The sequence below is a fragment of the Corvus cornix genome, chromosome 7, assembly GCF_000738735.6.
Source record: "Corvus cornix cornix isolate S_Up_H32 chromosome 7, ASM73873v5, whole genome shotgun sequence".
Lineage (NCBI taxonomy): Eukaryota > Metazoa > Chordata > Aves > Passeriformes > Corvidae > Corvus > Corvus cornix.
The window spans coordinates 11,333,285-11,358,898 of record NC_046337.1 but is presented as its reverse complement, the minus strand read 5'-3'; the positions used below and the strand labels follow the sequence as shown (position 1 = coordinate 11,358,898).

Here is a 25,614-nt window from a genome sequence, read left to right as displayed (position 1 = left end):
GCCCGGCCCCCCGGCGCCCGCCGCTCGCAGGCCCAGCTTAGCCCGTCGCCGCGGCAACGGCGGGCGCGGCTCGGGCGAGGTACCGGCCTCAGGGCCCCGCCCCGAGCGGGCTGAGGGGACAGAGCGGGGGGTCCCCGGAGGGCCCCGCCCCGAGCGCTGTTGAGGGGATGGAGCGGGGCGTCCCCGCGGGGCCGGCAGCAGGCGGTGCTGAGGGGACAGGGCGGGGGGTCCTCGCGGGGCCGGGAGGAAGCGGCCCCGCAGCCCCGGCTTTAGTGCGCTCGTCTCTCGTTGCCCGCCCTTCTCCCCAGCCCTGCGCCCCTCCTTCCCCAGAGGGCCGGGCAGTTCCGAGCTGGGTTTAGGTTAGCCCTCGGCTTCCTCTTACAGTGCTTGGGATCCCTCATTTTCCATATCCGTAGCTTTTCTTTAGACTGGCCACCTCGGGAGTCCCTATCTCCGGTCACAGATCGCACGTTCTTTTGTCCTACAGCAAGCTCGGCTCTGGTGACTCTCTTGACTATCTTCCTGCATCAGCCTCCACAGGCTCTTACACGTGACGGGCAGTCTCTGGAAAGAGGGGAGCTGCTCTGAGAATAAAGCCAGCACAGGGGTAACACCTCCGTTTATCCCTGTTCCTGGGCATAGGAATACGAATTGTATCCTGCATTTACAACTGTTTTAATTGACCATTCATTTTAGGGATAACTATGACAGCTTGAACCTCTTCCCTTTCAGTCAGTACGGACTTGGCAAATTAATGGTTATGTTGATTGTTTCTAGGATTAAGTGCCGCAGTTCACTGGCTTTATAATGTAATACTAGATTGAGCTGGGTCCTGTTACCAGACTTGTACGTGTGTGTGTGTTCATCTCGTTCTGAACAGGCACATTCTGGACTGGTGACACATGTTAAAAGGAGGGTCCCTGATCAGAATTGCTCACATTCAAGGGGTTTTTTGAGTGATCCAGCATAGGTAAAGATATTGTTTCTGTTTAAGGACATTAATTAAAGAACTAAATTCTGCAGAGAAAAGTTGATTATGGAGAGAAATAAATAGCATAGCAACCCTGAACTCTTTTTGTGTGTTCAACACCTGATTATACAATTTTTTTTTTTTTTTTCTTTCTGAGGTCTGTCAAACTCCCATTTCACCTTAGTAGAAAGGGATTTCAGTGGCACAGGGCTCACGACATCTTCCACTGAAGGCTCTTAAATTACAAATAAAACATACGAAACCTCTTCTGCCTCATCTGACAGAGGAAAAGACAGAGACAGAACGTGCTCAAGGTCACAGAGATGTTCTCTGGCACAACTGGGAAAAACTGCCAGAGCTGTGGCATCCCATCCTTGGTCTTCATCTGCCAGACTTTGACATTCTGTCCCAAGAAGGCACCTGGGCTAAACCCAGCCCTGCCTTCAGGGAGGGCAGGGGAGAAGGAACAGGAGGCAGCTGTTCTTTAGTTCCCCTTGGTCAATCTGGGCCCATATTGCTCATGCAGTAAACAATCTCGTTATTAAAGGGTTTCTCACTGGAGACAAGGATGCCCGGGGGATGACCTAGTGTTACTGTGCTGTAAAGAAGGATGATAAGGAGAACTTGGAGACTACTGTGATGGTATTTGCAGCTTCCCCTGCAATGAGCTGCCTCCTTTTCTGATGCATGCTAATTTATAAATAGCCCTGGTTCTGCTACTAGGAGAAAGCTTTTGTTTCTCCTTGTACTCAATATATGTGATACTCTGCAGTGGAGAGCAGATGTTTGTACCAGATTCTGCTCCCATGGAAATGGGCAGTACAAGACTCAGAGGCGAGGGGTGAAATAGCATCGGGGTTATCTCTTATCCTCAGCTCAGAGCTCCTGTTACAGCCAGTCTGAAAGGCCAGGAGACGCCCTTGGACTTAGCAGCACAGTCTCGAGTGTATGCCTGTGTCTCTGCTGGAAATGAACATCCTGTTGTTTGCAGAGTCCAGTTACAGCTAAAGCTAAAAAAAAATATCTGTCTGCATAAACAGGAATTTTCCTCAATTGCAGGAGCCAGCAGAGGACACTGCTTTGTCTCTGTCTCTGAAAGGGCTGAGTAATGGTTTGTTTGTTTGTTTTGTTCTTTTTGTTGCCTTCTTCCAGCTCCATGACTTTGGTGGCGCCTTTGGCAGAAGAACAGTTGCCATTGCTTCCATTTTATCCATATCCACCAGAGGACTTTGTTTTCCAGATTGTTTGCTGCTGCTAAAGCCATAGCAATAATGCTCCTGTATGGCATTACTTAAGGGAGGGAAGAAACAAAACCACATGACAAATTGGTCCAATTTATCACAGCAACAGAAACCTGCAATTCAGCTCAATCGCCCCCACAGGCCAGCTTAGACAGCGTCAATATTTAACGACCTGAGTGCCACTGCCTTCGCAGCTCAGGCTCCACCTCTGCCCCTCTCGTCATCGCAGGTACCCCCCCAGGCGTGGCACTCCACCAGTGTGGAGAGCACCCCTAAAATTCCTCTTGGTGAGCAAGGTCTGCCTTCAGCCTGCCAGGTCAAGCCTGCTTGCTACCCAAAGGGGCACAGCCGAGACCTGCTGGATACAACCAAACTCTGCCCCTTTTTCCTGCCTGGCTAGACTACCCATGCTGTAGGTTTATGACCAAGTAACAGCTCCAGGCTTTCTGGGCATGCCTGTGGTCTGTGGCAAACAGGAAAGCAGGAGTAGGACTGGACCATCACAGCTCACGACCTCTCCTACAGTCTTGTTTTGGGTAATTGTATAACCCAGACAGGACTGTTCACTTGGTAGCAAGCTGGAGGTGACTTCTGTTCAGATGTCTGTATCTGTGCCCATTATTCAGGCAGGAGTATTTTATTCCAGAAGGAGCTGCAGTGAAATAAAATGCCAGCAACATGTCCTGCCCATGGTGCAGGAAGACTTGAAAAGAGGATGAGTCAAGCTATGCCAAATCCCTCCCACTGTGAGCAAAGGTGGGCTACAGAGGAGGCTGGGAATCTCTTTTACTGGGCCCAGGCTCCAAACTGGCCACAGCAACTGGCATCCAAGAACATCTCCCAGCTCCACCCCATCATGTGACCCCTTTCTGGCTCGCTCTTCCTGGGACAGTAACAGGAACAGGTGACAGGTTATACAGCTATATATTGCCATAGGCATATTCCCTCATGGCTCTCTTGCCTCAGGTTTCCTGGTCTGTAAAATGCAGCTGACTGTGATTTCCTGGTGACAAGCACAAAGTAAAACAAAGCATTTTTATCAGGGCTGTGGTGGAGCAGAGGAATTTGTGCTGCTGGACCAGCAACTTGAGTTCCTCCAGCAAGACAGCATCTTCCACTAGGCTCTCTGTTCACTTGAAAATCCCCATGACTTAGCAATTTGCATATTCCAAAGGGGGAGTTCATTATCCACTCCACTGGCAGTGAGTGGCAGAGGCCATTACAATAAATGGCTTTTTGGGAGGATGGCTCTCTAATTCACTTGGTATTTAACACTGGCCATGGGGGTCAGCTGTTTATATAAGATAGATTCAGCAAAGCCCTTTTGTGACCATCTTCCTGCACTAAGGAGCTGTTAGAATAAGTGTGACTAGGAATAAATATAAGAGAAGAGGCGTCTGCATCAAAATCGTTTGGGCCAGTGGCTGCACAGCTGAGGGGACAATGATGTGCACAGAGGACTCAGGTATTCAGGAGGGAAAAGCTGGTTTGCTGCAGTTCATCCAGAGGTGTTGGGCCATTTCCAGTGCCAGAGCTTGGCTGCTGAAGGATAGCTTCCATCCCATGGAGCACTTGGTTACTGCCCCCAGACCCTCTGCTCTTGTACTTGTAGGGCACTTGTCTTGTTATGGACATGACTCAAATGCCCAACAGAGCTGTGCAGAATAATATGTAACTCAACAGACACCTGCAAGTGCCCTAGCAAATACTTAATGGATTGTTCCACCAGTTAACTGTCCAAGAAAGGAATTGTGAGCCAATTCAGTGCATTCCAAATCACAACTCTGTTAAAAAAAAATAACATAGAGCACAGCTCTTCCTCCTGGCAGCCATCCAGTTATTAATTTCCATGTATCAGCTGCATCTGAATGGGCTTGGTCTTCTGCCCACTGTTTCTATTTATTTGTTTTCCATTCATCTCCACTAAAATTAAAACTCAAAGCCTTCCAGAGAGAATGGAAAACAAACATGCTGAACCAATACTGCTGCCCACATACAATCAGCAGAAACCACTGCACTTTTTCCTCCTCTGCAGTGAGGCATGATCTAATTTTTGAGACTCTGGTCTTTCACCTGAAAAATAGCACAGGTAGCTATGGCACTAGCAGAGCCTCAAATTCTTCTTCCAGACACATCACTAGGCAGCACCATCCAGCTCTTGACTAGGGTTTACTGTCCTCCAGGTCACAGTGACTGCAGAGGCCCTGCGCTGGAGATCTTTCTGGATTAAGCAACTTCTGCTTGGTTTAAAAAGACAGAGCTGATGGTCCAGATGGTCACACCGGCTGAAGTTTATGGGTCAGGATTAAAGGGAAGGTAGGGACTAGTGACATTATAGTAGGGGTCTGCTTCAGACTGCCCAAACAGGAAGATTGAGCTGATAAAGTCCTCTACAAACAGATAGAAACAGCATCATGTTCACAAGTCCTGGTCCTCATGGGGGACTTCAACCACCCCAATACCTGTTAGAGGGACAACACAGAGGGGACAGGCAGTCCAGGAGGTTCCCAGAATGCACTGCTGATTACTTCCTTCTCCAAGACATAGAGGAACCAACTAGGAGAGGTGAAATGCTGGACCATGTCCTCATCCACAGGGAGGGGCTGGTGGGGAATGCAAAGCTCAAGGGCAGCCTTGGCTGCAGTAACCATGGAATGGTGGAGTTCAAGGATGGCAAGGAGGGTGCGCAGCAAGCTCACTGCCCTGGACTTCAGGAGAGCAGACTGGCTTCTTCAGGACCTGCTTGGTGGAGTACCCCGGGACAAAGCCCTGGAGGGCCCAAGAAAGCTGGTTAATATTCAAGAATCACCTTTTCCAAGCTCAGGAGCAATGCATCACAATAAAAAGGAAGCGGGCAAAGACACCAGGAAGCCTTCATAGATGAATAAAGAGCTCCTGGACAAAGTTAAATAAAAGGAAACCTACGGAGGGGGGAAGCAAGGACAGCTATGTGGATACTAAAAAACTAGCAGAGAAATTTTCTAGCTTTCTACAGCTGCCTGTGAAAGTCTCCTTTCTCGTGCAGACTAGCTGGGAAACAGTTTGAGATTTTGTAAACTATCTCACAGGTGCAGAAGTGTTTTGGTATACTGGGAAAAATATTTTGGAAATGGGTGTTATACCATTCAGCCAATCACTCTGGTAGGTAGTTGATCAATGGACCAATCATATCATTCCTCTATTGCAAGCCAAGTTATAAAAGACAGATTTAATTCATTAATAAATCGGCCATTTATCCTGGACTTGAATTCTGTGCTGTTCTTCTCACCATCCCCGGTACAACGGCTACACAGCTATTCTGGGAGGCAGAATACAAAGAAAGCATCCAGCCTCCCTCATGCTTGCTTGATTTCTTACTGGTGTCTTGGTTTGTTCTGGATCCATCTCTATTTCAAAGCATATCACCCAATAAAATGTTTTCCTCTAAAATCCCAGGCTTTTACAATGGCCTGATTCTTTATGCATCCCACTATGAATAACCGAAAAACCAAAGGTTATGAACTTACTTTTAAAGTGATACAAATTACAAAATACCCTCATTTACAAATACAGTATTTAAATCCTATTTGCAACAGCACAATCAATAGGGCCCAACTGTTGATGTACAAGAAGGGATTCTTACTAAGTAAAATCCACTAAAATAAGGCTTTGGTCTTTTTCAAATGTTTTCCTTCTATAAAAGCATACACAAGTGAGTGCATAGTGCTAGATACGAGTCTGGTTGAATATGAAATTCATCTGCTTGTTACCTAAAAGGATTTCCTTCCTCCAATAAAGAGAGTTTCCAGTTCTGTGTTTATGGCATCGTCAGGAATTACATCATCCTCCATAAACTCATCCCCAAGCTTCTTCCACCATGGCCAACGAGTGTATTTCAGCATAGTGTTGTGGGTTTGTCTTGCCTTGGTAGCTACAGGGATTGATCGACTCATAAAGGCACCAAGATCTTTTTCTGTGGTCTCTGCTAAACCTGGAGCATCTGCAAGAACAAGGAGGAGAGTTTTCTGTATTTTGTTTGTGGTCTTATGAGTATTTACAAAAAAAAAAGGAGTACTACCCTCCCACTTCCCACTGTCCTAGGTCACTCCTTTCCCTGTGCGGGCATCGCAATTTTATGACTACATGATAAATCATAAATCTGATTGGAGAGGCAATCCAAATAAAAATAAATACATAATACATTGGGCAGAAAGAAGAAAGGGGAAAGATGGACTACTTCTTTCAGGTGCAGTGGTGGCATCCACCAAAATGACTTCCTGTGGAAGTATAACCTCAGAGAATGTCCTGGTCACTACTGCTGGATCAGTGTTCCTGGTACAGGGTGACATCAGCATGGTGTTCCCACTGCTCCGGCGCCGGAGCACTGTGAATTCCCTGCTTGGGGGACCCAGCACAGTGTAAGAGTGCGTTGTTGATTTGCCTGCTCAGGGAGTGATGAGCTGCAGTGACACAGCACGTGACAGACTAAATAATGGAATTCAGTAACTTGCTGAATTCTGCCCGGCTTGGGTGCTCTCTGGTGGCTGCAGTTTGCTACTCTCATTCTTTCATGCAGCCACTTGTCTGGGATTAAGACAGCACAGTAGGGAATTCTGTTTCACCTAAAGCCAGGCCAGATAAAATGAAAACGTGGAATTCACAGCTCAAAGATTTCCCTCTTTATCTGGAAGGGGTGAGAGTGCTTTAACCAGCAGCTTACTTACAACACAAGAAAACAAACCAAAGCAAAAAAAATGTGGGTGAATATGTTGTGTGAGACCCCCTTTGAAGAAATTGTATGTCTGTTACAGTGCCATTGCTTTTCTTGTGAACATATCAGAGAGACACTTTCAGAAGAAGAGTAAGATGCTCCTTGAAAAACAGGTGTGTATACTTAACCTACAGCAGCACTTGGATAATCTCTAATAAAGTCTGAATCTCAAGATAAGGCATATGGCAAATGAAGAAAGATATTTCAGTTTTGAAATGAGGCTTTACCACTGCTCACTCTAATTTTCCCTCTAAATTGGTTTAATCCAAATGGTAATCAAAGCCATGATCAGAGCAGTCACATACTCATTAGCAGCTCCACGTCGGTGTTGACCTGAGCCAGTAAAGCCTCTCTCCGCTGCGCTGCTCTCTGATCCAGCCTGCTCCTCAACAGGAACTGTGCCAGCTTTGCCTGAGCCTGCATATGCAATTCTTTACTCATTTCTTCTGACATTTGGGAAGCCTGGAGGAAAGTAACAGTTTGTTACCATTAGGAGCTACTTATTTTAAAACTTTTGGGGGAAGAATAATGCCAAAACAAGGAAGGCAAATGCTGTTCTTAATTGTTAACTTCATAATTTTGCTTCCTCTGCAACTCTCTCCAAAGTTATCCATCATCATGTATACAAATTTTCCAATTACAGTTTGCTTTCACACTTTTTATTAGATTAATGGTTAAAATCCCCAATATTCTAGCGTCTTGCTGTCAAACAAGCAGGGTTAATACATACATACCTCAAATGGATTATCTTGATCAGAATTTATGAAGCTGAATATATTTCATCCCTACAGTATTTTATGTTGCATCATTAATGCAAATTACGAAATGACTAAGAAACAGACCGGATGCAATTTGATGTAGTCATCCACCTTCTGCTGCAAAGCTAGTCTCTGCTCATCAGTCAGTCCCTTGGGCTCTTTCCAAGGAGAGAGAGGTCTCCTCCTTCTTCGTTTCTCCAAGAATTTACAAGCCTTTGTAAGGAACATATGAGAATATGACAATCATAGAGAGAAGGTTTGTCTTCCTGCTTTGTTTGTAATTGATCAGCAAAAGAAAAGTGTTTTAGTACTGCATCTGCTAGAGCCTAAATGCAGCTATGATGCTGAAAAGACAACTCACAAGGTCAGCATGAACACTAAATAATAAGTAACAACACTCATAGTAAGTTACTGACTCATTTGTAGTATGGTGACATTCCAAGCCTGGGTTTCAAAGAAGCAGCTTTCATATTTTAGTTCATGACTGTATTAGGCTTTATAGCCCATACAAGGTTTAACCCTTTAAAGCAACTTGTGGCTCTAGACTATCACCCCTTGAGTAATTTTTTAATAAATTATGGCTACATTGACAGTAAGAGAATGAACAGGGTTTTATGAGCCTTCACAATAATCTGCTCAGTCCTATCTACTGTTAGAACAAAGTATAAATACTTACAGCTCTCTGAATTATGACAGCTGCCTTATACTCCTTAAGAGATTGCTTCTGCTGATGAAAAATTCTTCTTGCTCTATACCCTCGCCAGAACCTCTGGATAGTTAATGCTGATTTCTCCTCCATTTCCTCCATGTATTTATTCACCTGACCTACAAAGGTAACAAAAACCCAGTTACAAGACTGTAGGTTGGGTTCTCTTAACAATTAACATCGTTAATCATCAAACTAGATAGTACCAAAAAACTTGGGTGCTCTCAGTTAAAAGCCCCCAAGGTCTGCCAGCTGTTGGCCAAGTCTTGCAGATCATAGCTACAATGGAGCTTTGTAACACAAGAAAACTGGCTCTCCCTTTCCCCTGCACCATTTTGAAGGCAGCAGATCTTGATCAGTAGTTACTGAGCCCTGGGGGAATTAGCACATTCTCTTTCAGATAACTGGGTCAGGAGAAGAGACAGTAAGACTACAGTGCAAACAGACATGCAAGATTAGGAAATAGATTTGGGGAAATTGTTCCTAAGGAGTCCCCTACAGTTTAATCTTCTGCTATAGTTTAATATCAATCATACTGGCATGGACAACTTCCAGTAAGGCCAGCTGTCGTTCATGGAAGAGTCTCATGGCCCTCTGTCTCTGAAGTTGCATTTGCAGTTTTAGAGCTTCATCTTCCTTCTGTTTTGTTAAATGCTGCAGCTCCTGTTCCCGTTTAGCTCTGCAATACAAAAATCATTAACAATTACCTTAAGCTGTACATTTCTTTAAAGTATCTCTCTTTTTATTTGTGTTAAGTGGTCCAGCATCAAGAAAGAAAATCCACAAAACACTCTGCTATGCCAGCTGTTGGATGCAGAATGACACCAAGCAATGAGAAGTCTCCTGCAAACTAACAAATTACCACGCTATCTATAGCCATGAAAAACTCTGAACCACTCTATGAAATCAAAGTATAAATCTTTACTTAGGATAAAGTTCCAAAAACCCTGAAGGGAATGATGGGACATTCACAGCCAGAATGAACTGGAACAAAAATTTTGAGTCCATCATCTGGGGCAGAGGTAAAGCAACATTAGCCATCTGCTCCAGCATGCACCTTTTCCAGTCCATCCATCAGCATGCATGGCACCTGCTTCCCATAATACATATCATTATTTCTGTAGTGACTGCAAAACTAGATCAGAATTTTGGCTGCCAAACCTCACTTCTTAATTTTGGAGGGATTTTTTTTCTCCAGGAAATACAGACTGACAGATTTGCTCCATCAGCTTTGTTAAGAGAACACTATGAAAGAATTTTCCTGCAAATTCCTCCTGATCGGTTCTAGATTTGATGTTAGGATGTTGCCCTGCTCTGCACTCAAAAAGCCGCAGCAGATGTTTCACAGATGAGACAATTGAAAACCTCTGCAACTGGCCCTGGCGTGTTTAAGCTAATAACAACATGTACATCAGTTATACACATAGCAACATATCTATGTAGAGTCTAACATATAAATACTTTACATACTTATGTATCAATACTAGTAATTTGTGAGATCACTTGGCCATGCTCTCAGTGAAGTATGAGGAGGTGTGAGCTGAGACTCTCCCTCCCTTCACTGCCCTTCTCATCCCCATGGACCCAACCCCATTAGCAGGTTAAGGCCTGAGAATGTACAACTTTACCCCACAACAAGGTAACAATGGGACTTCTCTGTTCCTATTGCAGCAAAATCACTTCCCCACTTAGGACCTGAGTACTCCCACTGGGCCCACAGCCCTGCATCCTGCTCTCCTCTAGCACTTTTCTGGGGACAATGAAAGAAGTGCTTTAAGCACTAGGAAAGAAAACCAATGGACAGAGCAGAGTTATAAGGGATGCTAGAGGAGGAAAATGTCCACAGACTAGAACTAATGTCCAGCAATTTTGCTATTGCTGCATGGTACATGCCTTTAGATTCACAGTACTACTGAACTATTTGTGTGTTTCCCATCACTAGTATAAATTGAGCTATAATTTTTCCACCAACCATAATTTCTCTTCAGTCTTTTTAACTGGTTGGAGAGAGATTGGGATGAAAGATGTTGCGTAAAAGAGATGCTCTGGATTTAAAGATCTGACCCTAACAGATAAAAAAGCCTACACCACAATCTGACAGACCATAATCCTTTTACAACTGTAATGCAGACTTGAGGTGTGCCCATACACCTACCTACAGAGACAGATCATGATACATGTGATTATATCAGAATGATTTCAAGGAAATTAAAGGTTTTCAGCCCACACATTTCTGCAAATTAGAGCTGTAAATTTTTACAATTTTAATTCAGGTAATTAATATTTAAATCCAAATATTATATTTGTAAGGCGAATGAAGTCACAGGACCAAACAGGACTTCTGGTGTCATTTTCTTGATAAAACTATTAATATTTTGCCCATCAATTTTTAATCAGCTTCACTACATTGAAAACTACAGAAATGTTTCATGAACTTCTCAGATGCACATCTGTGAAACCAAGAGTGTCTGTCAGGTATTTAAATGATTCTTTGATACTGATTCTTTCCTATGTAGTCTGCAGAACACATGGTCTTAATCCTCTGTTTCTCCTAATGATAGATGTATTTGTTTGCACGAGACCACACCGTGACAGGGAACTGCCTCTGAGCTAAAGTAAAACACACAGAGTAAGATCTAAGCTTCCTTCAGCAGTTCATGGCACAGAGCAGCCTCCCTCTGGTCATCTCTTTAGAAATGTAAAATGGTTTCATTTTTGATGCATTATTAATAAAAATTCTTGCCATTTTAAATATCCTACAATTAGCTATGTAACAGTGAACTAGCTTCAAGGAGAGACTACAGGCTTTAACATTCACTGAGGAGATATTTCTGAAACCACAGTTTAAAAGTTTATAACTTGCAGAGTTTAAGATCTTCCTCTGCAGCTGCAGGTGAGCAAAGTTTGGAGTTTCAGTCTCAGCACTATTTAACCACACTTATTCTAAAATAAATCTGTGAACATAACCAGAACCCGACTGCTAAAAATTAAAAAGTCCTCTTAAAAACTCATGTTTACAATATTCCAAACACTATTTTTCAGTGTAATGTTTTGACCTAGACAGAAGAAAACCAATACTGGCACTCGACAGTTACTGTATTTGCTCAGTACACTGGCACTGAGTGAGCCATGAACACTGTAAGTTTCCATTCCTCTCAATATTAAACAAACACTTTCAAAAGTCCATTCAAATGACTCAAGAACTACTTAAAAGGCACACACTAATGCTTACAATATTGAAAATACGACACAAGGGAGTCAAGCAGCTTGGTGGCTGCTGATAGTCACACCACCCTTTCACTGCTGCTTTTCCATGTTATGTCTGAGCCCATTATCCAAATTTTTTGGGTTATGAGTTTGGCTTGCAGGCTTTCAAGGTGCCTGATGAGGGAAGGAATATTGGCTTCAAGTGTATAAGGAATATTTACTTCAAGGAGTAAAAAGGAGTGACAAGGATGCCTGACTGCAGCACAAAAGTGTGGTGATCAGTAGCCCTCAACAGACACACTGCTTGCCACTGCAAACCTTTCAGAATTTAAAGATTACACCTTAGATAGTCCAATAACCTCTTAAGGCCAGTCTAGACAATAAAGCATAAATGTTTGCTTTGTCTTACTTTGGTCACAATGCAATGTAATTTGACAATGATTTCTAAGATCTACTTTTGACACAGTAATGATCAACATGCAAAAAAAGTTTGAAAAACCTGCTGTGGAGTCTGCATTTGATTTAGATTCCTTAACCTACATTGGATTCACACTAAATTTCTCAAAAGAGCTAGCCTAACAGGTGCTAACATTACTGCTGAAATCTTATTCAAGTGAGACAAGCATTATTTACATAGCTTCCTTCTTTTGTGCTGCTCCAAGGCAGAGGATACTATTTCTAGGTCACTGAAGTGACTCTACTTCTGAGAGCCAAAGATTTAAAAAATTAATGAAGAACAAGGTCTTGAAAGCACAACACTGAGCAAGCACTATGGGCCTTGGTTTCTGCAGCACTCTGGCATGTGGAAGCTCCAGGATAGCTCCAATATAATTTACAATTTTGTGTCAAGTTAACTGTGAATCAGTTAACTGTCCTACCACCAGTATATCATCTTCTAGTGCTATTTAGTGCGATCCCATGCCACAGTATGCCACACTTTCAGTTTTCCATATGCCACAAATTTTTACACAGAAAACATGAAAGCATCACAAAAGTAAGTTTTTTCCATGGAGAAGTCTGGCAGCTGGGAAAGGGACAGTTGGAGCTTTTGGCACCAGAAGTGGCAGCTTGGTACTGCTGAAAAAGCACATTGTTTGGATGTTTCTGCTAAAAAAATCTGCAGTGAAAAAGCTTGTATTGGCATTACATTACCTTTATGTTTGAGAAATAACAGCTGACTGGAAAAAGGCATCTTCAATGAAGGAACACTTGGTCAGCCCAAACTTAGGGCCTGGGACATGGGAACAAGTTCTCAAGGAAGCTATATCCAGGAAGGACAGGAAAGTGAATGGGAACAGCCAGCATAGACTTATCACAGGCAAATCAGATTTGACCAGCTGAATTGCATTCTGTGATGACTGGCTCTGTGGATGAGGGGAAAGCAGTGAATGTCATTTTCCTTGACTTTACCAAGGCTGTCATCACAGTCTCCCACGCAGGGCAGGGCTGACACTCAGAGAAACCTCCACAAACACAGAAAATGCTTCAATAAAAGCCACATGAAGTTCAAACGGGAAATTCTACACCTGGTACAAAATAACCTCATGAACCAGCACAGGCTGGGCACCAACTACCCAGACAGCAACTCCACTGCAAAGGGGGAACAGGCTGGACATGAGCCAGTAGTGAGCCCTTGCAGGAACAAAGGCTACAGCTTAATGGGAAGATTATTTGGCTTTACTTGGCAAACCTGGAGCATTGGTCACACTCTACTGGGCCCCCCAATGGAAGCCCAATACTGACAAATGGGAGGGATAGACACTGTCCAAACAGAGACAATTAGGGCCATAGAACGTAGGATATATAAGGACAGACAAGGTGTGTTTAGCCTAAAAGAAGGCAAATCTGTCTCTCACTACCTAAAGAAGTATTATAGAGCAGACACAGCTAGACTCATGGGGGTGCTCAGAATAAAGACAAGAGGCAGTGATAAAGAGTGCAACAAGGAAATTCCCACTGCCTGTAATGGAAGAATTCTTCCCAAGGCAAATCACCTAGCACAAAGAAAGGGATCAAGTGAGATGGTAGGATCTCCATCCTTGGAGACCACCAAAACAGGATGTGACCCTGAGCATCCAGATCCCATTTTGAGGCTGGGCCTACTTCAAACAGGACATTGAATTAGATGACCTGAATTTTTCCTGCCCCTTTGTAACTTGAGAAAACCCAGCCCAACCCAAACCTTCTTACTAGATTCTATTCTTTACCGTTTTTCACAAAGCCATGCTGTTTACCTGAAGCTTCTCTGTAAAGTGATCACTGCTTGGGGTAGCTTTTTCAGCCTTTTCCTTGTCTGAAATCCCCGCCACGCAGCCTGGATTATACAAGCTGCTTGATGCTGCTTCTGAAATTAATAAAGCAGTTGTTAGAATATTTTCTAAGCATATGAAAACACTTTATTATGGCTTGCATAATTGGACAATCTCAACATTTGGCCAAACCCCATCAGTTTTAAAATGCATCAAATTGGGGAATTTAAAGTCTTACAAGACAGTTATTATCATGAACTCCATACTTGCCCCAAAAGCAGCTAATCTGATCACCTGTATTGATGCTCTCTGTGGTAAACAAATGAATCTACAGCACATACACACAAAAAACCCCATATATATAATCAATATTAGAAATTTGTATTTAAAACACATGAAGCACTTGATATTTCAGATGGTGATTCAATCAAAACACCTACACTAGAGAGGACAGAAAGACAAGTTTGGAGAAAGAGCAGCAGGAAAAATGTTACATTTGCAGTATGATCAGAAGTCACTGAAATGCAAACATGAAAAAAAAATCAATTCCATTCTTAAATGGATTTAAAAAAACCTCACAAACAAACAAACACAAAACACCCTGCTCTGTTGGAGATGAAAGCAGGTCTCAGCAAACATAACTCTGATTTTCTTTAAAGTATTGTCTCTGAGAAACCTGCATGTAAAATTTTTTTAAGATGATCATGAAACACACATTGTCTCTTATTGGGAACATAGTCCAGGTGGTGTTCTTACTGCACATTTTCTGCATATGACTTAGCTCTATGTAAATGCTGCCTAGAATTCAGAGATCTAAATTTATAACACTGATGTCAGAAAAGCAGATGCAGTTATTTTAATTTTACAGTTAGCAAAAAAATAAATTATTTTGCCCCGTTGTTATATTGAAATCTATGGTGAATCTGCACAGAAAGTCAGTCTCTTGAGTCACAGTCCCATATCTTAATGACTGAGCAATTTCTTGATGTTTTAAAAAAACCACAATAAAATAAATTTTAAAAGGTAATTAAAAAATTAACATAGTGAAATAATAACACAAGTTTTAAAAAGTGTCTACAAAGTGATATAGTAAATCCATTCTAAACATACACAAATCACATGTAAATAGGATTTCACATCTGAAAGTCTCATTAAACTTCACCTGCATTTCTCCTTTTCCATTGGATTGTTCCAAATATAGCAGGTCCAAGAGCTGATTGAGCTCCCTGTCAAATCCTTTGCCAGTCCACTGTTTACTTAAAAGCCCTTTTAATCCTAAGAAAAAGAGAAGTAGCTAGTTCACTAAAGTGAATTTTTCTTTTCAGGCTTTTAAAGTAACAAACTGCAAGTCAACAAATCAAATGTGATTCTATGTGCAAAGGAGCATGAGAGCTGAACAGCATGAGCCATCTTTTAAGTGTCAATGCATAATCTTATCAAAGAATATCTGATGCTCCAACTATCACAGAGAAGTATTATCAAGTGATTTTGTATGTCCAAGGCAGTATTGTGTCTATACCACTGGCAGTCAAATTGCCAATGTACTTTCAGTGTCTTATCAGTAAGTCATTTTAAGGTAATAAAAAGAATTCAAAGCACCACACAAGTGCTGGGTGTTATTAACACTCTTCTCATATTTTTCATTATATATTTTATTTATTTCTAACTGGAATTGTTTGATGTCTTATCTGTACAGCATAGTTTAACTCTGAGTGCATCCAATCCATGAGACAAAACAGCTTTTTGGGTCTGCAGTAGCTAAAAAGCACACTTGTACTCCCCCACAACACACACATGTGCTAAAATGTTTGTATCAGACAAATCCCAGAGCCTAAGGGCTCTGCAGAGAGTTGGAGGGAAGAGGAAGGAGGGCCTGAAGTAGGCACGTGTTCGCCTTCTGAACTGCAGATTCAAGTAACTTTTCCATCTTCAAATCATTGTCCATAAGCATATTCATACACTGGGCAACTCCAACACTCACATGTACTTACAGGATCTGGAGCACACAGAAATGGCACCTCTGTGGCACCATGTGCACCATTTTGGAAAGACAACAACAGTTAAACACTTCAGGAGAGAGACAGGCAGGAGTGTAAATGGAGTCAGTGAGTGCCCAAGGCTGCCTGAGCCCTGCAAAAGCAGGGAGCTAAGCTACACAAGAGAAGGGCTGCGGGTCTGACACAACCATTTGCCAGTCTCTGTACAGACTACACAGCCATATGCACCTTTTGGCTACTGACAGGGAATACCTCAAATGTGTCTCACAGATGTGTCAACCCATGCAGACAAAAGGCCAGGCCCTCCTGGAAACCTGACTGTGCTGGTCTTGGAGATGCCGTCACCTCTGGCAGGCTGCCTTCACTGGCAAAGGTCACACCAAAGCACCTCACACTGCTGACAGCTCTGAGCCACTGTGAAGCCAAGGGACTTCAATGGCCAGATGGTAGAAAGGCTGTAATGCTTTCTTTGTTGCTTTATTCCTCAAAATCTCTAAAGGATTCCAAAGCCTGAGTTAAAACTAACAGAAGGATTCTAACTTAAAAAAAAACTAGAGTAAAAAAGTAATTTCTTTTTCTTTTCTTAGTGGAAAGATGAAACGTACAGGAGACAGATGAAGAGTTTCTAAATGACTGTGGCATACTGTGATTCTAGAGCAAAATAAAGCATCCTTTGATGGAGATTTGCACCTCTTTAGACAAATCAGCATTCTACAGCTGGGATGATCAGACCATCACAGCAGCTTCCCAAGAATCTACAATGTGATACCAGCCTTAGGCACACTATTCTTAATTCCATACTATAAGGAATCCCTCCTCTCAGTTCTGTAGGCAAAAAGGTGGCAAAGCTGTTCACCTGGTCCAGAAATTTATCTGGCTGGTACTGTATAATAAGTAGTCAGCACAAATGCAAAAAAGGGGAATTGGGCATTTTTGCCTAGCACTCCCTCTTCTTAATGTCCTTGTCTTTAACAGACTGAGGCTGCTCACAAGTAGTTTTGACCAACAATAACATCCAGAATATAAAAGACCTGGCAAACATTATGCCTCTTCCCTAGTCTCCATGGGCATGATAGTGTACAAAGGGGTTTCCTGGAGCTCCCTGCTAGGCTAGAGACAGAAGCATTAAATGGGGCACCTGATTAAAGAATGAAAAACATGGAACAAATTATACACATACTCAGCCTCATCATCTGAAGGCATCAAGACAAAATGATAAACTCATTTCATGAATTCTTTGAAAGAGTTCATTCCAATTACTTGGATATCAAAAGACAGCTCCTGGATAACTAAACAGCCCCTTATCAGATGAGCAGTCACTGCAGCAGCCAGGGTCAAAAGGTTTACTTTATCTAAGTAAAACTTTCATATTCTGGATTAGTGAGCCTTAGCACTGTGGCAGATGTGACACAGGGCTCTCTGACTGTGGCAGTACAGGCACCCTGCCAGCGGATTCCTCAATAACCAACCTGCACAGGGAAACAGAAAGAAGTAAAGCCCATCAGGTTGGAAGTGACAAACAACAGCTTTAAAAGACAAGCTGCCACATGCAGAGTCCTCAATATGCAGAAGAAAATAAATCTAGGAAACAAAAAGAGGAGTGGTACCTTAAACTGCAATGAAAATGAATAGAAGGAAAAAAAAAACCAAAGCAACACAGCACTGTAGTTTCCACCTGTACTGGAGAGTTATTGAACCACAATGGGAAACCTGTCTTTTTATTTTCACGGGGAATGTAAGAGGAGGCTCAGTGATTGGTCCCATGCATGTTTACAAACCTTTGTAGCGAGCTGTGAGTAACTGCACAAGCTGTTTGCAAAGTTTTGCCACCAACAACAGCAGTTTTGTGGCAGCACTTCCTACAGCAGGATTGGTGGTAGAGGAAAGCTTGTAAACAAGTTCATCCAAAACAGAGTGAAGGGTCTCTTCTTCAACTTGAAGCAAGACAGAACTTTAAAAATAAGAAAGGAAAAAAAAGAGGAGGGGGACAGAAGTGTTCACTAAAAAACATGAGCTTTTTAACAGTGACTTATTTTTAGCTATGTCAGGCTATATACAGCAACCCAAGATGCCCAGCTAGCTGGAGCAGGAATCTAATCCAGGCAGTACTACTGTTTCAATCAGCCAATTACCACTTCCTCAATTTAAGAGCACTAAAAACCTAGCTCTTCAATGTTTTCAATTTCTACAACAAAGACTAGAGGAAAAAAAAAAAAACCCAAACAATAAAACAGAACAATGCTTGTATATGAAAAAAAATTATTTTACCAAGCAGTAACAAACTACCTTTTATATTTATTATCAAGAAAAATAATGATATGAAAACAACTAACCTATTGATCCTCAAAATATTGTGTAACACAGACATCATTATAATTCCTGTTTCAACATCATCTGTTATTAACAACTGTAGGAAGCGATCATTTTGCAGTACTGAAAAAAAAACCAAAACCAAGCAAACAAGAAATCATGCAATTACAACCAGACTTGAAAATACCATAAAACAAATTAACTTTGTCATAAGCCATAGCAAGTAAAACCAGACACTGTTTCTGGAACAAATTCCTTCATTTATAATTCTTATACTGAAACTTACTGAGATAACTACTTCAACATCCAAAAAACATGCTGAACCCTGTTTTTTCTGCCTTTGGACATCCCTCAGACACTGATGCAATGGAATGAAAGCTTTAAACCCCTTCATGTTACACTAGTACCCTTTTTTTACAACAACAGTGGAATTAACACTGGGGCAACAATATCCAAAAAGGTTACGGACCTCCACCTTGGCAGTTTGTTACCCCAGGTTATTTAATTCAAGTCCACTGATGTCATTAAAGCACCATCTTTTTTATCCTAGTGTATCTCTAGCTACATATTCAGTAATTTTTTTGACCATGTGTGGTTTTAGTTACACATCTTATGATCCTTAGGTTTTTGTTCAATACTAGAAACAAAACCAAATTCTGTTTTTCAAAATCAGTGTGATTAACATCAGTTTAAATGAAAGCTTATTTTGGTTAGAAATACATAGTTAAGTTTGCTAGATATTTGTAAACTTTCCCATCATGGCAAAATTTTCAGAAATCTGTCTCCAACTCTATCTACTCGTCAGGCCCAGAAATGTACTCTGGTCAAATTTCTGCATATTTTAATCACACACAGGAAAAGATCAACTGTCCCTTACTGGAAAAAAACCCCAAAACTATTTTTAAAAGGTATAGACTTACAAAGGGAAATTACAGGATGACACTTTAAATATCTGTCTCTGAAAGACTAGAAGGGGAGCTCTTGAGTATTTCCCTTTAGAGGATGTTTACCATTTTAGATATTGCTGTTGAGCTAACTACTTAGAGAGACTGATTTACCATCTACTCCAATTTAGAAGACTAGGTGGAGATTAGCTTAAGAGTGATTCTTGGTACTTGTAGCTGCCATAAATAAATGTTCAGGTGTTCTGTGGGTTGACATTTCCCTTACCACATGCTGCTAGTTGAATATGCCCACCAAACAGCCAGCAGATGGCATCAGTTACTATTTGGAACCAGTGTAAAAAGTCTTGTTTTTCCTTATCCTAAACAAAAGAGAAGTAGGTAAAAACACGTGTATGTATCTTCACTAAGGACTTCAGCTTGATGTCATGGGAAAGTTTGTATGCCTCAGGAATCTGGAGACCAAACCACCAAATTTCCAAATGAGGTTGGTTAAACTGTAGGAACTAGTGAAAAAAAAAAACCAACCCAGCTTGTGAGATCTTTAAGGTCAGAGATCAATCAAGAAGATCTGAATATACTGAAAAAAAAAAGGCATCCATTTGGGAAAAAAAAAAAAAATCACAACAAGGAGAGAGAAAGCTTCATTTACTCCTTAAAAATATTTGATGGCATAGGAGGGATAAGAAGACAAATAATGGCTCAGCAAATATGCATCACAGATTGAATGGACTAAGTGGGAAATATATTACTTTAACGAAGTCAAAATGAAAAAGATTCCTGAAAATTGATATGGTGAAGCTTCAGCAGCACCTCCTAGTTGGAGGTCTGGGAGCAAATACCAAACCACTATTTAGCTGAAATTTGATCTATTTGCCAAACAGACTACGTTATGTGCTTGCTTGTGATAACACTGGACTGGAAAAAAACACAGAATCAATCATAGAATGGTAGGGTGGGAAAGGACCTTAAAGCCCATCTCGCTCCAGCCCCATGGGCTGGGACACCTTCCACTAGACCAGGTTGCTCAAGCCTAGCCTTGAACACTTCTGTGGATGGAGCATCCACAGCTTCTCTAGGCAACCTGTCCCAGTGTTTTACCACCCTGACAGCACAGAATTTCTTCCCAATATCTGATTTAAACCTCCCTCTTTCAGTGTAAAGCCATCACCCCTTCTCCCGTCACTACATGCCCTTGTAAAAAGTCCCTCTCCAGCTTTCTTGTAGCCCCTTTAGGTACTGGGAGGTGACATAAGTTCTCCTCAGAGGCTTCTCTTCTTCACACTGAACAACCCCATCTCTCTCAGCCTTTCTTCACTGCAGAGGTGCTCCAGTGCTCCCCTATGACCAGCAGGAATTCAGGTTTTAACATGTGAATGCACATACAGATGCACATTCCAGTCTTTATTCCAAGTGTGAGCCACAGGCTACTGGAAATCTGAAATCCTGGTGTGTGGAAAAGCAAAGGGGCGTTTGACAGTACCACAGTGCTGACAAATGCTGTTACAAAGCACATGGCCTTATATTAAGCCTTAACTGAGCCTCCACAAATGAAACCCTGGGAAGCTTATTCCTAGATCCCTGCTGGAGCCCCAGTCCTCAGTCAAGGTTTAACTTTGTATTTCGTCCATACTGACAAGGAGAGATACAAAATAACACTAATAAGTTCAGCTGTGATATTATCTGCTCTGTGTTTTGGCAACATGTGAGTTTCTGAAAGCTATTTCAGTACTTCCCTTGACTTCAAAGACTTGTACAAAAAGCAAAAGAGAGCAGAATAAACTTCAAATCTCCACTGGTAGAGTGGGATTTCCAAAATTCCACTGAGCAAGCACCAAGTCTGGGTGCCCAGTCACCTCTGAGACCACGAAGTTTAAAAGCCAAAGTACTAATTATAACGTAGACTGGATTTGCATTCAAAAGAAATCTTTGCCCACAAGCCTGACTCAAGTAGCATGTAGGCTGAGACATAATAAGAAAGTATAGGGGAAATTACATATTGTGGATAAGAGTCTCCTGGGATGTCATTTAGGAAGCTTCCTCCTTAAGCACTATATGCACTTCTCAAGTACTGGACTAACAGAAACCATGTCATTGCACTGGTGCTTTCTGAGAATTTATTGTTTGTGGTGTCTATCACAATACTTTGTAGGAAAACTTTGACTAAGAGCAAGAAGCCAGTGGGCCAAGAAATGAGATAATATGGGGAAATGGGGATATTAAAAGAAACTGTCAGAATCCATGAAGTTGGTTATTTAAATTACTCATGGGTTTTTGTTTGTTGGGGTTTTTTTTCCTTCTGATTCTAGAACTTGCAATGCTTCAGAAGCATGAGGGAACCTAGCCAGGCAAAACCCTTCTTCACTGAAAAAAAGGAGGGAAATTTGAGAAAGTGCTTAAATCTATAAATTAATGAAGTCTGCCTTTGGTATTCTCCATGTGCAAGTTCAGAAGCAGTGAGCATTCTTGGTATTTTTTTGCCAATTATGCAGCAGAAATTGAATGACAAAATAAACTTCAGCAAATCTGATTTAAAATCTTAATACTTCCTAAACCATTTTTTGTAAAGCTGAACAAAATCAGTGGGAACTAAGTTATTACAAAGGCTGAACTAATGGTATGCAAAGTTGAGACACTACCATGACTGGGATGCTGCCTTTTGTAGGGCTTTTTTTTTCCCATCTCATACTGCTCTAATTCTTCAATCCTTCTTGTAATTGCACTTCTTCCCTCTACCTTTAAAACTTGTGAAAAGTAGTAGCCAAACTATCTAAACAGGCCTATGGTAACAGAGTGGCTTTGCACAAGTCACGGAGCAAATGCTGCACAATGACAGATTTCAGCTTCAGAGCTCCAAGGCATAAGAAAAACTACTGCAATTTCTGGAAAATAAAGTTTCCTAATACCATGTCCCTAGAATAACATCCTACTTATCCAGTATGTGACCTCAGAAAGTTAGCAGGCATTCTCTGCTCCTTTAACTATGAAACTTAAATACCTTGATTGCTCGGATAAATCGTGCTTGCAAGCGTTTTCCCAAAACCAGCAGGCTGTCTATAGCTGAAGGAAGAAACTTCTTGTAAAATTCCTCAGGATCTTCTTTCACCTCTAGCCCTACACAACAATGACTGCAGAGGAGGAAAAAAAAAAAGAAAAAAGAAAAAAAATCAATCTGAATAGTCAAAGGACTGTTTGAACAACTTTGAATGAATGTCACATCATCAAAGAAATGCTTCAGTGCCATGGGATAATTCCCCCCTGAACAACAGCTCACTGCTGTGACTGGCTCCAAGGTGGCTGCCTCCAAGGAAGAGCAATCACTTGCAGGTTGGAGACCATATTACTACTTATTACGGCATCTCTCAGTTAAAAACATATCCAAGGCACTTTCTCCTTCAGCTTCAAAGAATCTGTTCAGGCTTGTTCCATATTCTAGGGAAGGGCTCTGATGGTCATAAAGAAGCAAAAAAAAAGGCAAAATAGAAAGGTAGAAAAGAAAATTATAAAGGAAGCCTGATGATGAAGAGAGTGCACATCAGGCAGTGAAAATATGTATAAAAAAATATACCACAAAACCTTCAGCGAGCCTGCCTACAACTTTTCTCTAACTGGGGAAGACATGTGGGCTAGAAATCAGTTCCTCAGATCTCAGCTCTCTTATTTTACTCACCACAACACGTTGGTTGTTTCTGGAAGACTTTTTACAAGAAACTGCATGTTTTACAACTGGTAAGTTGTTTCAATTCTGCACTCGGCACTGATATCAGTGCAACAAAAGAGTCTTCCTGACTTTTTATGAATTTTGCATTCTGATATCTTATCTAGGCTATGTTAGCTTTTTGGGAAAGCACACACATAAAGATGTCTACCAAAGCCCTTGGAAAACAAATTCTAGGCATGAAGCTGAGATTCATCTAGTTACAAAAGGACATTTTTACAGCTAAAATAAATTTCAGTATTCTCTGCAACTGAAACAGCTTATAAGGCATGATTTAAGTATCACACTACTCTGGTGATAACTCTTGCATCCCTTACTAAAATTCCTTGCATTAAAACTTCATACTGCAGATATGGCATAAATAAGATATGGTCACATAATTACTTCATGCCTTAGAATTTTGCTCCCTAGTTAAGCCAAAACTAAATACAACTTGAGGAAAATTTTAAATGTATTCTTTTTCCTGACATTTAAAATTGAGATTGGCTCACTGGGGGGTTGAGTTTAAAGTTCTCTTATTTACAATGCCATTCTCACAATTTCACTACATCAGGTTATCTAATCTGTATGAACTGTGTCATCTATTATATTTAAAAATGTAAATACTTAAAATGGGTATATTAAATAAATATTTAAATACAGTCAAGCTGAGCAGTGAGTCAATCAGGCTGAAGACTTTTCAAGATGAAATCTAAGCAAACCAACCTTTTTAAATAACTACAATTCAGAATTACATAATTACTGGGTAAGAACTGTTGCACTGGTGAGTACTGTCCACAAAAGAAGGTAAAGCCAACATAAACCCTGTTCCCACCATACAGTTCCCCCAGCTCAATGAAACACAATGCAAATGAATTAAACAGGACCAATTAGGCTATGCCTGACCCCTCTGCTCTTGACTGCTCCCCGCACTTTAACCCTGGCCTTTCCTGAACAACAAGCCTTGTTCTGGATGGGAGCCAAAGTATTACAGCTTGAAAAGAGAAAGAGCAAGATGAAAGGACAGAAAGAAAACTAGAGGAAAACTTCTCAGCTTTTCTTTTTTTACCTTAGTATCTCTGCTAGCTGGGCAGCAGTAGCCCAGGCTCCACACAGCTGAGAGTGGTCTCGCTTAAGGACCAGCAAGCAGTACTGAGTAAGACCATAATCGTATATATCTTGCTTAATTTTATTTGATTCTTCAGATCCTAAGGAAGAACTACTTAAAATACCTGTGGGAAGAAAGCAGGAGAGAGACAAAGAGGAACATAAGACTCTGATGTGCAAGATTTTTTTCTTTTTCTAAAATGTCAGAAGAGTATATGTACACAGAGCCAGGATTAAAGTAATTGTAAAAGTGCTAACAACAGCATAAAATATTTTGTCAGCAATCTTTGCTGCTGCAGCTACAACTCATTTGTAAGATTATATGACAATTGGGAAGGATAGCTAAACTTAGCCTTCCATTTTCTCTCTACATATTTAGTAGCAAAACATACATTACCTGGGATATGGACCATTTGTATGAATTTCCTAGGCTAGATAAAACCACAACCACTGGGAAACATATAGCTTCCTTATAATTAAATCCCAATTTAGAACAGGACCTGACTTGTTTCAACTGTTCCTATGAGCAGTGGCTGTATAGCAGAAGGAAAGACAGGGAAATCACACAGGAGCTCATGATCTTGTTTCTGTGTTAAGATTTAAAAACTGAATACTGACAACCACCCTGGCTCTCTCCCCAAAAAGTACTGGGAGAAATTGTTTGACCAAGTGTAAGACCCCTGCCCGTAGCAGCAGGGAAAAGGCCTACTTTATCAGGGCGACAGCTGAAAGGCAGATAAAACTTCTGTCCATTTGCTCCCCAGCTCCTCCTCCTTATTGTTGCCAAGCCAAATGCCACTCAGGAAAAGCTGCCGTATCAACCTTCCTTACAGAGTTTCAGAAAAACCTTCTGTATTTAAGGAAGCAGACGGGAGGACTGTCCATAGTTCACTACCTCATCCTTTTCTTTTAGGAACGGTATTAATTACCCTTTAACTTCAGCAGCAGCAGGGGGATGTCCTGTTCTCTGCTCTCAGTGATCTGAGCAGCCAAGGCCAGGACCTGGGGGTCCGTGGCTGCCATAGGGAACAGCCAGAGGCGCACACCACCATCGATTCCAGCCTCTTTCCTTTTTATGTTAAGGCGCGGGGTCCTCACGCCACTACTCCATCCCACCTCCAGCTCCTGCACCACCAGCTGGAAGCCTCGGGCCGCAGGACTCCCCCTGAGAAAAGAAACAAACATGGAGGGAGCCCCATTCGGGCTCCCTCCCGCGGCCGCGGGCAGCCAGACCGGCTCCGCCGGCAGGGAGCACCTCCGGCCGGGCAGCCTGAGCGCGGCCCCCCGGGGCGGGCAGCGGGAGCGGCCTCACCTCACCAGAGCCGGGGAAAGGGCAGAGGGAGTGGTGCCCTCTCCTGCCGGCGTCACCCCGGTGCCCCTACTGTCCCCGGGAGCGGCGGCGCCGGTGCCGCAAAGCCCCGAGGCCGCGGAGCCCCCTCGGGGAGCTCTGAGGGGACCCACACGCACCCCCGACCCCTCTCACCGCCGCGCGGGGGCTCCCCGACTGCGGGGGGAGGGCGGGGGGATTGGAACGCCGAACCCGCCGTCTCCAACGCGACAACTCCCCCACGCTCCCCCTCCCCTCACAGCTGCGTGGTCGCGGCCTCTCTCCGCCAACCAGCACTCTCCCCTAAGGGAGGAGGGTGTCATTTGCATATCCGCGTGCGGGCCGGCGCCTCCGACACCCCCGCTGGTGGAGACGCAGAGAGGGACGCGCTCC

The 25,614-nt window shown here is 42.3% G+C and overlaps 1 protein-coding gene across 2 annotated transcripts; it reads right to left on the bottom strand.

Annotated features, from left to right (window-relative positions):
• Positions 1-2,288: 2,288 nt before the first annotated feature.
• On the bottom strand, positions 2,289-25,565 carry IQCB1 (IQ motif containing B1). 2 transcript variants are annotated; one of them, XM_039555137.1, is made up of 15 exons: positions 25,378-25,565; positions 24,824-25,059; positions 23,857-24,019; positions 22,089-22,218; positions 19,359-19,452; positions 18,212-18,311; positions 17,657-17,829; positions 15,044-15,156; positions 13,867-13,976; positions 8,962-9,104; positions 8,396-8,544; positions 7,804-7,932; positions 7,267-7,423; positions 5,961-6,190; positions 2,289-5,680 (listed from the first exon to the last, which is right to left on the bottom strand). In XM_039555137.1, exons 1-14 carry the CDS (start codon positions 25,548-25,550, stop codon positions 5,961-5,963), a joined length of 2,100 nt encoding a protein of 699 aa, XP_039411071.1. In that variant the 5' UTR covers positions 25,551-25,565; the 3' UTR covers positions 2,289-5,680. The 2 variants fall into 2 exon arrangements, with proteins under 2 accessions (XP_039411071.1, XP_039411072.1); XM_039555138.1 differs by having other exon boundaries at positions 2,291-6,190; positions 25,207-25,470.
• Between the last annotated feature and the right edge of the window lie 49 nt (positions 25,566-25,614).